This window comes from Anser cygnoides, chromosome Z (genome assembly GCF_040182565.1).
Source record: "Anser cygnoides isolate HZ-2024a breed goose chromosome Z, Taihu_goose_T2T_genome, whole genome shotgun sequence".
Taxonomy (NCBI): Eukaryota; Metazoa; Chordata; class Aves; order Anseriformes; family Anatidae; genus Anser; species Anser cygnoides.
Genome location: NC_089912.1, coordinates 75,855,890 through 75,872,602, shown reverse-complemented (window position 1 = coordinate 75,872,602; position 16,713 = coordinate 75,855,890). Strand labels below are relative to the sequence as shown.

The 16,713-nt window shown below is 39.3% G+C and overlaps 1 protein-coding gene across 2 annotated transcripts in view; it reads right to left on the bottom strand.

Moving 5' to 3' along the window:
* The window catches only part of RGS7BP (regulator of G protein signaling 7 binding protein), a 44,954-nt gene extending 37,194 nt beyond the window's left edge, over positions 1-7,760 (bottom strand). The window contains exons 1-2 of one of the 2 annotated variants that reach the window (XM_048079518.2): positions 7,111-7,760; positions 4,139-4,305 (exon numbers count right to left, since the gene is read on the bottom strand). In XM_048079518.2, coding sequence (XP_047935475.1) covers positions 4,139-4,305; positions 7,111-7,272 — 329 coding nt within the window. In that variant the 5' untranslated portion in view covers positions 7,273-7,760. The remainder of the gene's footprint in view (positions 1-4,138; positions 4,306-7,110) is intronic. The other variant, XM_048079517.2, reaches the window with a different exon arrangement.
* Between the last annotated feature and the right edge of the window lie 8,953 nt (positions 7,761-16,713).

Genomic DNA, 16,713 nt, shown 5'->3' with positions numbered 1-16,713 from the left:
TCAGATCTGGACATGGTACTCCACAGATGGCCTCACAGGCGTTGAACAGAGGGGAACGATCATGTTTCTTGACCTGCTGGTGACACGTCCTAATGTAGTACAGGAGGCTGTTGGCTCTGTTTGCCACAAGGGCACACTGCTGGCTCATATTCAACACGGTGTTCACCAGAACCACCAAGTCCTTTTCTGCAAAGCTGCCTTCCAGGTAGCTGGCCCCTAGCCTGTACTGGTGAATGGGGTTATTCCTTCCTTGATTCAGAAGTTTTCAACACCAGTCTGAATAACAGAGGACAATCACTTCGAAAGTTACGTTCACACACACATAAATTGCTGTGCACACCTGGGCTCCTCACGTAGTTTCATTTCATGCAAGAAAAATACACTGTCAACATATATATCAGCCCACCACAGAGACAGTTCTGGTTCCAGCGTGCCAAGAGTGCACAGAAATACTTGCATTATGTAAGCATATCAAGTGCTTGGGAATATGAAAGGGACATTTAAAAAAGTGTGCACATGGTTGTGCAGACCTGTATCTTAAAATACAATTCTGAGTTATTATTCTGTTTATATCCCATAGTGTACTTCACCTAATAAAGCTGGGTCTCTACTTGATAGCTTCTAATCTAAAATATTAGCAGAGTGTTTATCATCCCAAAAAACAGATCCTAAAATAGAGGTTTACACATTTTTTTTCGTTCTTCCTTTTGTTTCAAGTGTTTTCCCAATCTTTTAGCTTTCCTTTACATAAAAATGCTGATCCATTTTCTTGCTGCTTTACCTTCTCCAGGTTTGGTTATAATTTCTGATCCTACAAGGTGCACAATGTAATTCAGTTATTTAATTTATGTTACATTAATATAGTAGAAAATGTAATGGAAGGACCAGAGCTTGCTCGCTTCCCTCAGAAGACAGTCTCATTAAAAATCAATAAGATTTTTTGGTATGAATTGTGAGTATACTGTGCAGAAATTGACCTGAAGTCCCGAGGTACCAACATTGAATGAACAGCTCACTCTGACTCAAAGATCATTAGCTAGAACTAGATTATTTCAATTTAAAATATTTCTATTTCTAATCTTTATTCTCTAAAAGCCATGGTAGTGTTTGTAAACCCAGGTATGCCTCTGCTCTTTAAGAAAATTTCATCTCTCTCTACATAGAGAATAATACATAACAGAGCAAGTTAAGAAGAGGGTGTAATAGCTATGAGGCCGTATTAAGTTAGAGACTGAATTTGCAGTTTCTCTTCTCGATCAGCTTAATCTCTCTTTTTTTTTTTTTTTTAAATAAACTGATTTGTAAAGTTTTCAAACACACCACAGTGTATAGATGTCATTATTCATCCTCTGCATTTTCTATGTAGAAGACCCTCATATTTAGACAAATCCTTAAATCTTCTGTAAGAGCTTACATTTGTCAGGCGCTAGTTGTTCAGATATGGTCTTTGACTCAGGAAACTCCTAAGCTACTGATTGCCAGGAAGTGGCAAATATGCTAGGGAAGGCATCATTCTATGTACAGCCTGTTTTTTATTCTTTTTTACTGACTTTCTGCTACTGTTTGCTGTCAAATTTGGGCTAGATGGGGCGATACGATCTAATCCAGTCCAGTCTCATAAGGTTTTATGTTTCCTTGCTACTTCCTTATCTTTGTCATCATCTTTCTTCTTTTTTCTTTCTTTTTTCTTTCTTTTCTCTTTCTTTTCTCTCAAGTTTTTTTTTTTTTTTTTTTAATTTAAGTGTGGCTTTCAATCTCTCCATTTCCCTAGCTCCTTATTGTAGCAAAAGAGTATACTTCTGCTGTAGCTACAGCTGGAGTCTTCTCTTTTTGTTCGAATTAAACCTCTGTCCTCCTTTGATGTCCCTTCAATATTCCAGAACTGATGTTCCCACGACCAAACTTTTCTTCTTCATGACTTTTCTCTTGGCCAGTTCATAATGTAACGCCTTCACCTCAGCATTTCTTTCCCTTCCCACAACTGCCAAATTTTCTTCCAGAGCTGTCTTTATCATTGCTAGTGGGTTGTTCCTGTTTCTTTCCTTCTGAGTCTTTGCACCTTTCCTCTTTGTTACCTTCCCTAGTCTGGTGGACCAGGTGAGCCAAGAAGGGAAACAGGTACTGCCTGAATCAGGAGGAGGTCTGAGTCTCAAACCCTAGTGTATTCAAACAGGAAGCACCAAACAAAGCTGTCTGCTAATTTTCCAAGGAGGATATCAACACAAACAAGACGAATGCACTTAATGTTGTCTGATATGGTGACGCCAACTTCTTGAAAGAAACTCAGAGTGCCCTGCAACAGCTCGGGTTAGTTAGAGACTGAATGTTATTGATGAGCTTAACTAATTAAATGCTGATATGTAATGAAATTTTATAGTCTAGTAACATAATTGGCTAATTGTTATTATTGTCTCTGCCTTGGAAAGCAATAGCTATGTTTACCAAGCTTCGGAAGATGAAATATGTGGTGTTACCCAGAAGTTTTCACAGCACAGTGTTACAGATTCTAAACTAAAGCAGCAAACTAAGTGAGCCTTTGTCTCAACTCCTGACTACCAGTGTTTTCTGAGCAATACACCACCCTCCTGACTGTTTAATATTGGGGATAATTTAATGCATTCCTGCACCTAAATATTTTCCTTCCTTCTTGATTTTCTTCCTACCAAATTAGGTTCCCATTGCAGATCCTATGCCATATGCACTACATAGCCCTTCCTGCCGAATTAAAGACTGAACCTCTACGTTTATTCACCACTCCTCTCCTTCTATTTGTTTTCTATGCTGAATCCCTCACAGATAATAATAAGTTAAGGTGGCTCATATAGCTTTCCTCAGCTGTATAAGGGTGAGGATGTGAAGCACATCTTGTAAAATGTCTGTCAAACTAAACAAGTAATTTCCAGAGGGTTTCTAACACCTACCAGTTGTTATGCATATCATACTATTATCACAGTTACCTAAAACAGTTTTAGATTAGCTAAATGTCAATCTCACAGCAACTGCACAACCTTCAGGACATCTTTGTGTATGTGACAGGCTCCCAGCTGTGAAATTATTACTTAATTCTCTATTTCTAAATAAGCATGTATCTATGGTTTTCCCTATTAAGAAAAAAAAATAAATAAAAAGACAAAAAAAAAGTCCAAGTTAGGTTCTGCTACTCTTTTTGTATTCTTTTTGTTTGTATTAGTCTCTCTTTTGAGTTTAAAAGTACACAGAATCAATTTCACTACTGTTTGTTTGTTTACACACTTTCAGTACTATAATGTTGAGGTACTGTATACTGGTTACAATGAACTGTATCCTTTTTTTTTAATTCTTACAGACTTTAGTGTCTTAAAAACATATGTTTGAGGAAAAAATCGGAGTTCGCGATATTTTAAGAGAAGAGTCTTTGCTCAAAATTGCATCTGAAAACATCAACAGCTCTACTAAAATGATCAACCAGTGTTTTCCTGGTCTTTCCCTATATACTAAACCTCTGACATGTTTCTCATGTATGTTAAACTGATGAGAGAACTTCAGTGGGGATTAGTCATAGCTGCTGAAAAGATTTTCCAGTGGTGTGCAGTGGTTTATGTTGGACAAGGCAGGTGCAGAAAACTCTGACAAAGCATGGTCAGTGAGACAAGACTCGGGATGTAGATATGTTACCATAAATGCCCCACTTGCCATACAGTGAAAAAAAGATAAATAATTAGACTTAGTTTTCACCTAATTATTTTTACCTCCGGTTTTGCTAAGTTTCTACTTGAGCTGAATTAGTTGTCATTATCTGTTCAGTTAGATATACTCAGTGAAGAACTGGGAAGGAAGTTATTGCCACATCGGCTTTGAAAGGCAAGGCTTCTCCCCTAATCTTTTTAAGTTGTCTAGTGATACAGAGAAAAAACACATTCACCTTAAATAACAGCATCCAGTGAAATCAGTCAGACACCACCTTTATAAGGGGACCAGGATTTGGTCCCAAATTGCACTATAATAAGAACATAAGCATTCTGCAGGATTTGTGGCCATATATCTCTATGACTAAAACAGAAACACAAGTTAATGCTCTTGCTGAATGTTTCCTCCATGTAATATTTAGCAAAGACGTGCGTAAGAGTACTGCTTTAATTAAACATAAGTAGTCTCCTACCCGGAAATTGCTGCTAGTTTTTGATGAGCCTGATAGGCCATCTCACATCCTCGGGTTCGAGTTTTGTGCATTTCTGCATGCAGAGATGGACAGGTGACTGAGACATCCCCAATGGAAATTACCAGCTCCCGGTATAGAGCCACCTGGGTATTGAACTCCTGGACAAGCTGAAAAACAAAGACAATTTCCTTACATGAGACAATTAGCTACACTGATAAAAACCTTTTTTTTTTTTTTTAAATAAAAAAAAACATGCCCAATTTAGGGCTTGTTCCTACTGCTTCCAGGCAGGCATGCATAGTGTACAAGACCAAGTGCCTAAGATTTAATAAATGACTAGGGCCTCCACGCCAGCTGCCTCTTCTGTGTGCTGTAAATGTTCATTTGCAGGAAAGTAGTGCTTCTGCTTTTAATCTCTGGAAGTGTGAGTTATTAGTCCTAAATATTAAGCAGACAGAAAACCAGCTGTTTTACTAGTAGCATGAGGTTATTTTTTGCTATCATTAAAGACAAAAATATCTCCAGAAATTATTGCCTTTGCTCCTCCTGCTTCCTGATTAACAGCACATTTAGGGATTGGAATGTAGCGTTTGCTTTTACACTGGAGATTTTGCTAATTTATTTTGTAATGATTTCTGTTCTGTCATTGGCCTCTAACCCAGATTTCAGACTTGAAACTGATTGGGAGTTATTGGCTGAGAAGATGTATCAGATACACACTTTCCAGTTAGGATTCTAGAAAGCACTTTTTCCAATGTGGGGAGAAAAACAGACAAAGGACAAAAAACGTTTCAACATTTTCACAGAAATTTAATACACAGCAGATACATGTGGATGCTACTGGATACATAGGTTACTTTTACAGTGATGGAAAGATCACTATTGTTTAGTTCCACTGATCGCCAATGTGGGATGATATTTTAAGGAAACAAAGCATTTGCTATCTTAAAGGAAGCACATCAGACCATTTGCTCCACATGGTGGCGGGGGTGGAAGGAAGGGAGCATTAGAACAAAATATGTATTTATCTTTGTTTTGCTAATTTGACCTCAATTTCCAAAATATAAAACCAGATGAGAGTAACTGCTAATAATTCTGCAGCCATCATTACCACCAGGAGTTCAACATATCCCAGCATACAAGCACAGTGAAAAAACAGGTCTGGGACCTGGATTCTATCAGTTTTACCAAACATTAAAGTCAAGCCTTCAAATTCTCATACTCAGAAGCAGAAAATAAGTGAGTCGCTTCTCCTGCAGAGTTCCACACTGGCTCTTCATGAGTACCACTGTAATTACTCTGCATAACTAAGAACTAGTATCAGGGCCAATTTTTTTTTTTTTTTTTAAGCTATGCTTTCTCAAATTTAATTGTAAGAGTAGCAAATAGGTTTCACTGCTTCTGGAGCAGCAAAACAATCCCAATGCCTTCCAACACACCCGCAAGAATACCACAACAACAACAAAAAACAACAAAACCCAAACTCCCCCTCTTCCAAATTCACACACCAAACAAAGCCCCAGACACAATCCTCGTACTCTGCTAAACGTGGCTTCAACTCTCCTGTAGCTTCGGTGGATGCAAGAAAGCAATGGGGATAAAAAGATGTACTACATTGTGTCACGGCATAATTATTCTGCATTAAGAAAACGAGAAAAGCTTCTCATCCTGCCACTGGTAAGCCAGACACATTTTGCTGGTTCTCACCTGATATCCCCTGTCTAAACAGAGCATTCTCAGCACTGCCAAGGAAAACAAAACCATACCAATATTGCAGCACTCAGACAGAACAAGAAAAAATGCACTCATTTTATCTCCTGAATCTCACTGCATTTTGGCAATCCACCTGTAAATCATATTATATTTCTAATCAGTGAATTCTACCAGATAAAGAGCGAAGAAAGGAAGCTAGCGGTTCTGTTTAACTAACCAAATTAAGGTACTGGGAATGAGAGAAAAGGCAGGACCCAGTAGGATCCACTTGTTGGATATATTTATACAGCTACGGTGGCAGCTTTTGTTCTTTGGTGCACTGGGAGCTGCTGCCGGTTTTGAAGTATCAGAGTGGATATCTGCCAGAACAATTTGCAGTATTAGAGAGAAATATTGCCAGAGTCCAGCGGAACAGAAGTGGCAGACACTTGTCCAATGCTACTGGACAGAGGTGTGGCAAGACCCGAATTTTTGAGGTAAAGTAGCAGCAACTTCATTTGTTTTCTGTGGTGGGTGAGATGAGCAATTTTGGGGCCCAACACCCATGTAGCCTGAGGAGCCAGATGCCGCTGGCTTGCATGGAAGTGTCAAGATCGAAACATTTTGAGCACAAATGGAGAAAAATGCCAAATTGTAACGTGACGGTCCGAAAAGAGCACGGATGCGGGTGCTTGACCTGAGATTTTACAATTGCAGTCAGCTACTCTGGGTAGACTGGAAGCACGTATCATGTATGTCAGGGACAAAATTTTGGGGCCTCAAATTCTGGATTCAGTTTTAGAAAGATTGTAGGGCAAGAGTGGTTGTTGTTGTTGGTTTTTTTCCCCAATAGGACAGCAAGCGGAGCGTGTGCTGATGCCGCGAAAGCAACTGCTCACCTGTTTAGGCTTCAGTGAGTGCAAGTCTGGGGACAGATCGGGCCGTATCTAGCAAAAAAAGCAACTCCACCCGCTGTCAGCGCCGCGAAGGCAGCGTGTGCGGGGCTGCGGGCTCCTGCGGGGCGAGGAGCCGGGCTCCGGCCCCGACCCACCCGTACGGCCGGAGACCTCGCTTCTCCCTCCCGCCTCCCGCGGCAGGGCAGCAGCCCCCCGGCGGGGACTGCAGTTTTAAAAATAGTGCAACTGCACGTGATGGGAATGGGCAAGCTGCCAGCCACGGAAAGGCTCAGAAAAAAAAAAAAAAAAAAAGATAATAAATAAATAAATAACAGTAATAATAATAATAATAGTTCTTTTTTTTTCTTTTTCCGCGGTACCCACCATCTTGCAGTCGTCCAGGGCTCTCAGGGTCGTGCAGGCGCCCTCGCAGCCGCTGCCCCGCCGCTCGGAGTCGCGGCCGTGCGGCGAGGTCCTGCTGCTGCCCGGGAAGATGGAGGCGGCGGAGCGGGGGCGCTTCCTGCGCCCGCTCGCTGCAGAGCTCATGCACTCGCATCCGCCGCGCGGAGCCGCCGGCCGGGGAGGGCTGCGGAGCCCCGCCGCTCCTCGCCCCGTCCCGCCGGGGGCCGCGCCGCTCACGGCGGCGACAGCGGCTGGCGCGGGTGGCGACCGGGCGGCGGAGCGCCCTGCGGCATCGCCTCCGCTCGCGGCGGGGAGAGGCGGAGGGGCTGGCGCCTTCTCTCCTCCGGCGGCGCGGCTGTCAGTCCCCGCGGAACCGCCCCGCCGCCGGCGGCATGCTCCGCCGGCCTCCTGCCCCTAGCAGCGGCAGCCGTGCCCGGCGGAGAGCGCCTGCCATCGGCGGCCGGCGACGCCCCCCCGATGCCCCCGCCCGGGGGAGCGCGCACCTCCCTCCTCCGAGCCCCTCCGCCGGCAGGGGGCACGGGGGGAACCGGGGGGGCCGACGCCGGTAACGGCGCGCCGCCTCCCTAGGGCGGGAGCGGCTGCGGCGGCCGCCCCCTTCCCGGGGACGAGACCCCTTCCCCAGAGCCCCTCCGACCGCCGCGGGGGCGAAGCGGTCCCGTCCGCACACCGCCGGGGGCCGCAGCGCCGGGGGAGCCGCCCCGGGGCTCCGGCAGGCGTCAGCGCATCGCCCGCGGGGCTGCGGCCGAAGTTGGTGCTGAGTCGTCCAGACGGTGGCTCTGGGAGTGTTTGCGAGGACTTGGTTCGCTGCTCACGTTTGTTTTCTTTTCATGGAAAACAAAAACAAAACAACAACAAAAAAGGGCATCTTATCTTGGGTCTCTAAGCAAGCGGTTGGTAAGCGTGATGCTGCCGCTCTTGTTGTAGCATTAAAGATTAAATAATGATCGAGTGGAGGAATTGTTCCCTCTCTGCTCCAGCACAGTGCAGCTGCACTTCAACAGGCTCCTGCTGCTGCTGCTTCTCCCCTCTCCCCCGGCCGCGGGCACCGGCGGGGCTGGGTCGGGGTTGGCTCCACAGCCCCCTCCTCATCTCTCCTCGGTGGCTTCAGCCTGGGCCAGCTCCAGCCCCCAGGCTGTGGCTGTTCCCCTCTGCATCTGGGTAGCTGCGGCTCCTTAGGATTTTACCTCTCTTCTGGTATAATTTTACTTCTTCAGAACGTTAAACGTTAAAATTATAATTAGTTGTATATGCCACTTTAACCTTTCATATCAGTAACATTCTTGACACCTGATGAACACCAAGTGTGTCACACACACATACCCAGCCTTGCCAAGGGGCCTAAATATGCCAGTGAAGGCCCTCTAGCAGGCTGAGGACCCCTCTGAAGGCTCCGCATGAGTGTAACACAGACACCCTGTATCTGCCTCAGTCTGGACATCGCCTATCTTGTCTTCTTTGAAACTCCTTTTAGACATTTCCTGCCTTTTTCCCGGAAATGGAAGCTGCTGCATGTGTGTTAGCGTTGATGGGTTTTGCAGTGCTTGCAAGCACTGTCATCACTTTCGGCAAAGCTGAATTGACCTTGTAATTATAATGCTACACTTGTAAACATACTACAAGATCTTCAGCATCCGGAGTAGTGAGAACTTGCAGTTTGCAAGTGCTATTTTAAGGACACCACATTTTCTTTTTGTAGTAAACTTAATTCTATTACTCATATGAAATAAATGTTTGAATTCAGTGCTGCATAAACACAAGCTTTGAGCCAGGACATCATATTGCTTCCATACACAGACAAACCATTACCTAATGACAAGGAAAATATTTAAGTACCGGCAGAAAGCAAAATGAATGCGCCTTGTCCTCACATTATGTATGTAGAACAAAACACATATATTTGTAAAGGGAAATTAAAACAGTACTATGCCACATTAATGCTAATGTTTTAATCTTTGCTCATATATTGTTTTAGTCATATGTTCTAGTCTTATTTTAGGTCTCTAAGAGCTACTGGAATACTAATAATGAAATAATACTTATACTAATACTACTAATAAAATCAACAACAATAACAGTAAATCTACCAAACAAAGTGACATGTTTGCTTACACATTACCTATCCTGGCTGAAGTTCTGTTCCCTTGAATCAATGGCAGAAGTCCCACTGCCTTTTAAAAAACTTAGTTCCTGGTTATAAATCTGCCCCGTGTAAAGCTGAGTCAGAGGTGAATTTTGCCCTGCAGCCAACATTTGGAACAGCTTTGAAGTCCCAGTCATCTAGAGGAGGTTCACTCCTGTCTGCATTTTCAGTATGTCCACAATTGGAGATGGATCCGATGATCCTTTGGGTAATTTATAAAACTAAGTCTTTCATGATTCTTTCATAATTCAGATTTTGACCTCTGAAATCCTCACAGAACAGTGTGGACTTGGTGGCACCCCAGGGTTATGTTGGAGAGGCAGGAGAGTTGGGGAACTGTTCAGTCTGAGGTGCAGAAGACAGCAGTGGTTAATAGATTACAACAAGCAGGGGCTTGCTTCTCCCTCCCGCAATATCCTCTAAAGAGCATGGGTGGGTGACCTTGAAATGAATTCAGGCAGTACTTGGCTCGTTAGGTAGTCGAATTCAAATTCCACAGCTCATAACAAAATACAGGTAAACATATAGGTTTTGCTTAACATAGCCTGCACTGTAATTCTAGAAAAATGAACTGAGATTAACTATTTGGGAATCCATTTTGTTCCATTTTGTTGTAATCTTTATCTAATCCATTTATTTCTCTGGCCATTGGTTTCTGGTAGTATTTCCCAAGGGTGAGCAGAATTTAATGGACTAGAAAAGTTATGAGACAAATGCTGATTAGCTGAGAAATGTGGGGAGATGACTTTGGAGAAAACAAGAAAATGAAAAAGAGGCAAAGAAGCAGAGAAGGAAAGAAGAGGACATTTCTACAGAAATAGGTACAGATACAGAAGAGAAAATCAAGAAACAGGTATGGAAGAAAAAGAAAAGTAATTCTGTATAATCTCCTTCAGGCAGAAAAATAAAGAATAAGATTTAAAGTTAGATTGAAAATGAAAAATTGAGAATAACAACAGATTTTTTTTTTTCATGTCTTTAAAATACAGTTTAAAGAAAGTGAACTGACTTTCTTTCTAAGTAAATATGGAATGTTTTAAACAGAGCACAAACTTTATTCCCTGAAAATGAAGGGTCAGAATGGTCTTGAGGTTTAGTATTCAATTTTTGTACCAGGCCTCCAGTGGAGTAAAAACATTTAACCTTCATAAATAACAATGTAATAACGCATTTGAGAATCACAGCTTCAGTGACTGTTTCTTTTTTATTAATCGTTTTCTCCAGGCTGGGAAGTTAGGGAAAGGACAACCACAGGATACACTGTTCTGGCAAGCTCCATAAATAAGTCTTTAATGGATCCATCACTGAGCCTTAGCCTTCCTGAATTCAGAGACCCTCCAGTGATGCAGTGCTGACCAAGTTGAAACATTTGTACCAAAGATTGCACATCAGTACATTTTAGTGTCTATTACTCTAATAACAAGGTACAGAAAAAATATTGTATTTGCCCTCTTTAAAAGTCAATACAGTATTTTTGACCCCAAATGCATTGAGTCTCTTTTTTAAATGTTTTAAAAATAATTTAAGCAGATATCTCTCAAAGCAAAGATACCTCTGTCCTATGAAATTTATATCCACAATACAGTGAAGACTGACACTGTATTACACGAGACTATAAAGAAAATACCAACATTTTTCCAAGTCCCGTTGTGTCAGTCTCAGCAAATCTACAAGTTTAGGAAACTAATGCCCAAACAGTATATAGCAGAAGAGACACTGGGAAGGGGCTTATCTTGCTTTGCAGGCAGTAGAAATATATAAAAAAATAATGCAGTGAGTCTGTAGCTGCCAGCCCATCAGCATGTTGCTCCTGGATATGAATGTGTGAAACAACAAGCTTAAACTAGCAAAATGTCAAAATGGCTTTAGTCTGCTTCTATGTTCCTTTTCTTTAAGCGTAGCAAAACACTGCATATGATGTGTAAGTTATGCCCTGAGGATGTTAGAGATTATTGCACTGAGATTTTTGGCACTTAAGAACTACTACTTAAGTCAGGGAGTGAAAGAAATTATAAATCAGATAATCCAGGATATTTTTCCACTTTCTCTATTGCTTTTACAACATGTATTTACATATGCAATTGCAACATGAGCTTATATGGAAATACCTCTGGGAACACAGCTAGCCAGATAACTGCCTGGTTCAAATTTATCCAGATTTGGCCCAAAAGAGGTAGGATATGAAGACAAGGAAATCTCAGATGCTCAGATGGCCCATACAATCAGATTTTTTTTCTTTCACCTCTATATTAAAAAAAAAAAGTAAAGTAAAAAGCAAAATAATGCTAATGGCATTAAAATAATGGCAATCCTGTTATGAGAAAAAAAAAAAGAACAAAATGCCTACTTAAAAAAATAAACATTAGCTTTACAAGTCTTCAAACTGCAGAAATTAGCAATTATATCTGAAATTATTCTGAAAAGAATGAGTTTAACACCAGTTTCTTGTTATGAAAGTATCAATGAGATAATTTATATTTGGCTTTAGTGCAGTAAGTAAAGCACAAGGTTTGCAATAAGTAAATATAAATTTGCCTAATTTTTTTCTTTTTAAGATAGAAAATATGGCATAAAAACAAAATCAAACACTGAGTGGAAGATAAAAGAAGTCCACAGATACATCTTTGTGTAAATAAAATAATCAAGAAAAATAAAATAATGAGTATGACTAAAGTAATCAAGAAAAATATATTTTAGGTCATAAAGCACAGAAAAAAAATAAAATATGCTTTTATGAACTAGTTGTTAAATTTTTTTATTATATTATTTAAACTCCTCATGACTAAAATGACCTGTGACAATTTTCATAAACGACTGGGTAGTAAAATATTAGAATAAATTCCTATACATAAAAAATCTGTACATTATTTACAGAATGGTGAAGATTAAACTCTTGAAGTAAAGTATTGCTATTATTAAAAGTAGAATAGGAATAGATACAGGAAATAACATACAGTGGACTTGTGAGGAGCTCTAAGACAGAGGAGTGAGAATATACAGGTCTAGTCAAATGGATGTTTAAGAAACTAATGCCTGTAAATGTACAGGTGCTTTGCTACTTCGAAAATGCGGAGTTTGGCATACAGTGGTTTGGCAGAATTTTGATGGATGCATAGGAGAAATACATGGGGTTTGTGTTTTTATATTAAACATATAAATTGCTGTCCTTTGTTTATTGAAGGAAAGTAAACTTAATTTAAAAAAACAAGTCTAATCTTTTGAGAACCTGAGAATAACATGTAAATACGAAAAGCAAATAAGCTTCATTGCCTTCACTTCTATAGGAAAAATGCCTGGATCAATAGAGAGGCCTTCCACTGTACCTTCAGGAACATTTAAAAAGTCATATACTTTACAGAAGAGGCATAGATGGCAAAATACATAGCCATTGTAGTGACCGTGGTTGCCCTGTAGACCTATGCAGTTATCAGAAATAAAGTCCGATATAAAACTTCTGGCTTAGTCAGTATGAGAAGTGATTTGTCACTATGTCAATACTGTCTCTTACTCATCATGGATCAGGTGCTCAGAAATGGGATATCAACCAGCATAAGCTATACCAACAAAAAGGGTCTTGCTAGTAGGTTGTATGCAAACATCTATACTTTTTGTGAATAGATTGTTTTTATAATATTTTAGTGGTTCTCTTTCAAGATTAAAAAAACAAATATCTGAATTTAAAGAAGAACAAATATTTTCAGATTTCAAAAGCAAATCAAGGATAGTAAAATTTCACTACTGTATCTGATGTGAATACCACACAATTATGCTGTTGCAGGGAACGATTCAAAGAAAACTCTCAAAGTTAGTGACCTAATGAAAATCTGGAAGCTAAATCAGACTGGCACACAGGCTTAGTCACTTTGAGAAAATCCTGTTTGTGTTATGAGAATACAGCTCAAAATTAGGAAATGCATTGGAGGCAGCAGTACTTAGAAACCTGTTCTGTCTGCCATGTGAATTTGGTGTTTGTGAAAATGCTTTTACTGACTGCTTTATACCTCCAATGTTCTGCCCATCATGACCATTCACTGGCTACAAGTTTGAAAGAGAAGCTGTAGTCCTACACAGCAAACTTTGACTACAGTTTCTGTTTATCTGTTCTTAAATGGTCAGAAAAGATAAAATATTGATTCTTAAAATTATCATTTTAGCACTTAGAAATTAATGTTTTATTGAAATGAATAGAAATAGATTACATCTTCTTAAGAGTCATAATTTGGATTGTTACTCTGCAGATTCAATAAATTTTCACATTTAGAGGATTATTTTAATAACCACATTTTCATATTTTCTTTAAATAAGAGCTTAAATCACACAGAAAATGATGTGGTTTCCATCTAAGAATCATTACAACACACCACAAACGCTTGCTTATCTACTTTTGGTACATGGCAGGTGCAGCACAGTTAATTTTTATATGAAAATGCAATATGAGTTGAAAGAAATGAACAGTGATTTCAGTGGGGAACCTTGAGCTCTTTCTCTGCCTTGCAAGCTTTTCAGCTTTGCCGCTGTGAGTAACTGGACGGAAATCACATCATTCTTAACAGGAATATATACTGCAAGTTCCTATATTGTACTTTTTCTTAATTGGGAGTTATCAATCTGTTTGCACCAAGCTTGTTTACCTAGTATATTCCCATTATCTTTACATTTAATAACTATAATTTTCAAGTCAAAACAAAACAAACAAAAATGGCAACTGTTCTTGTTGAATTCCATGCACTTCTGAGAATCTGGCTGTGCATCTGTCTCCTCTAATTTGTCCTCCTTCTTTCTATTTCACAGATGATAAAAGAACCCTTTCTAATAATTCTAATCTGGGCTTTATATGATAGTGTGATAAACAGCTTTGTAAGAGTTAAAAGAAAAGATTAAACACAATCATGAAATCTGAAGCGGAGGGTTTCCACTAAGGCCAGTGTTTCTGGCAATGTACTTAGAAGACAAAAAAACAAAACAACTTAAGTTTTAATGAATCTTAGACTGAAAAAAAAGATGCAGCATGTGGGAGGACCTGCAGAGATTCAGAAAGATATATCACATCTTTGTCTGGAAGCATGTTTTTAAAATCCCGCATGAAGCTGTTGTGCTGTCAATAAAGAGCTAAAGATTTGAGAATGTATAACTAAAAATACAGGACTGAATTATAGTTTAAAACCAAAAAAGTAAGTGCTTAGTTTCAATGTTTTTTCATCAACTGATTTTTGTTCCTGACTTTTTTTTTCCTGTTTTTTTTAAACTTTGTCCTATTGCTTCGATTTAATTTCTTCATGGTTTATACCCCATGTTTTTTTAATTGGCCTGTTTTCATGTTTCACTTGTTCTTTTGTTCTCATGTTACCTTTCTATTCTATATTTTGTCCTTGTTTTTTCCCCATCTTGATTATCACACATTTCTCTGCTGTCCATATTCCTATCTGTTTTTTTCAAAGAATGGTTTATTGATTTATGTTCTGTTCTTGTAAATGACAGGTGAAATTGTAGTTTTGAAGCTAGTGTGCTAATCAGCAAATATAAAAAAAATTCATATCTTTCCCTGCATAGACTTCAACTCATGGTGAGAGGGCATGGTTTATTCTACAAATAATTTTAAATTATATTGAACTATATGCATACATGCAAAATACATTTTGCATGATAGACTTACGGGACTGGATTCCTAGTCCCACCTTTGTTCTCCAAGAATAACCACATAGAACTGGAGAAATCCTTTGGAATATATGTCATATATATATGGAATACATACATACTATGCATTAATATCTGTACATATACTGTTTCTTTCCTCTTTCCCTGAAGAACACCAAAGCTAAGGGAGAACAAAACAGTTTAAACTATATCTCAAGATATAATCAGTGGGTTATTCTTAACATTGAATGCAGTTTTCCATGTCACCCAGATGATGGTACTGGGAATATAATTGTTCAATTAAATGACATGAATCTGAAAAGGATTGCTGCCCAGACTTTGATAGATGATAATTTATTAGGATCATGGGAAAGCAAAGATGCCATCTTTAAAAATGTTGTACAATTGTGTAAGGAAAAGTGCAAGACACAGCATTTTGGTAGAAGTTACCCACCACACAAATGAGAGTTGGCCATGCAGAATTCTGCATTACAGGATCTAGGCATTTTTATTGTTGAGTTGAAGATGAATCTGTTAGGAAGAAAAGACCTAATACATGGTATAACTAGTGGTGCAGCTAAGATGCATGAAATAGTAATTCCACTTAATCTTTACTCAGCCTCGGCTTTACAAGGTGGGTTAGCTGGTACAATATGAAGTCTTGCACTTCAAGAAAAATGTGGGCCTCTTGGAAGGAAGGGAAAGTAGTGGAGAAAACAATTAAAGGGGGGAGTAGAAAATGGGAACTCAATAGAGGTTGAAGGTACTGGAAGTGGAGGACAGAGGGAAAATAACAGCAGTTCTCAAGTACAAAAAATGCTGCTGCAAAAGGAAAAAAAATCTGGAATCACAGAAACATAGTAAATTTCAGCAAGAGCATTCAGGTTAAATGGAAAATTCTTTGTGATGGTAAGGATAGTAAAGATCTGGATTAGTTTTCTACTTGAAACTTTAACTGAAAGTTGTTAGGAGGTTTAGACAATCTTCTGTCAGAAACTATGAATGTAGTGTTAATCATCTCTTGGCAGAAAATTGGCTAATAGGCTCCTCTAGGTCCTGTTCAACTCTATTTTTTCTGTGCTTTTTGGAATTACAAAAAAATCGTGTCAGTTGTTTAAGAAATATTCACTTATAAATATTCCCATAGGAGGTAAAAATGCTTTTTCAACCTTCCCTAGTCTTATTTTGCTGTTTCATGGAAGTTTATGAACTCAGGAGACAGATCCTTTCACTGTATTTGCCACTACTTCAACATCTTTTCTGCTTTTCAGATTCAGTACTGTTGGAAGCAACATTTCTTAATATTTGTTTACTGGAAATACTCTTTTCAACAGAGCACCAGGGAAGTGATTAGACAGAAGTATTAGTCTATTAAATATTCCAGGAATTTGTACAGCTTTTAAAAATATTTTTAAAATTGGGGAAGAAAGGTGGGAAAGGAAAAAGAAGAAACTTACTAACATGAAGAAACAGGGTGAAAAAAGCTGAACAGCAATAGAGAGTACTTGTGAATTACAAAATAAAGTGAAATGAAAGTGGTAAGATATATAGCAGTGAAGGTCAAAATAAGAAAATACAAGTCTGTGGGATGTAGCAAAAGAGCAAGTCCACATTTTGACTGTAGATTTTTGTTGTTGTTGTTGTTTTTCCCTCCCTTTCTACTCAGAGAACACCTGCCACTGACATTTGTAAAATAATGGATTTTTCTAAGCATTGTTCTGTTTTATCTGTAAATATTTTTATTTATTTTGAGATAATGCCAAACTAAATCTTTATTAATTCAACAGTGA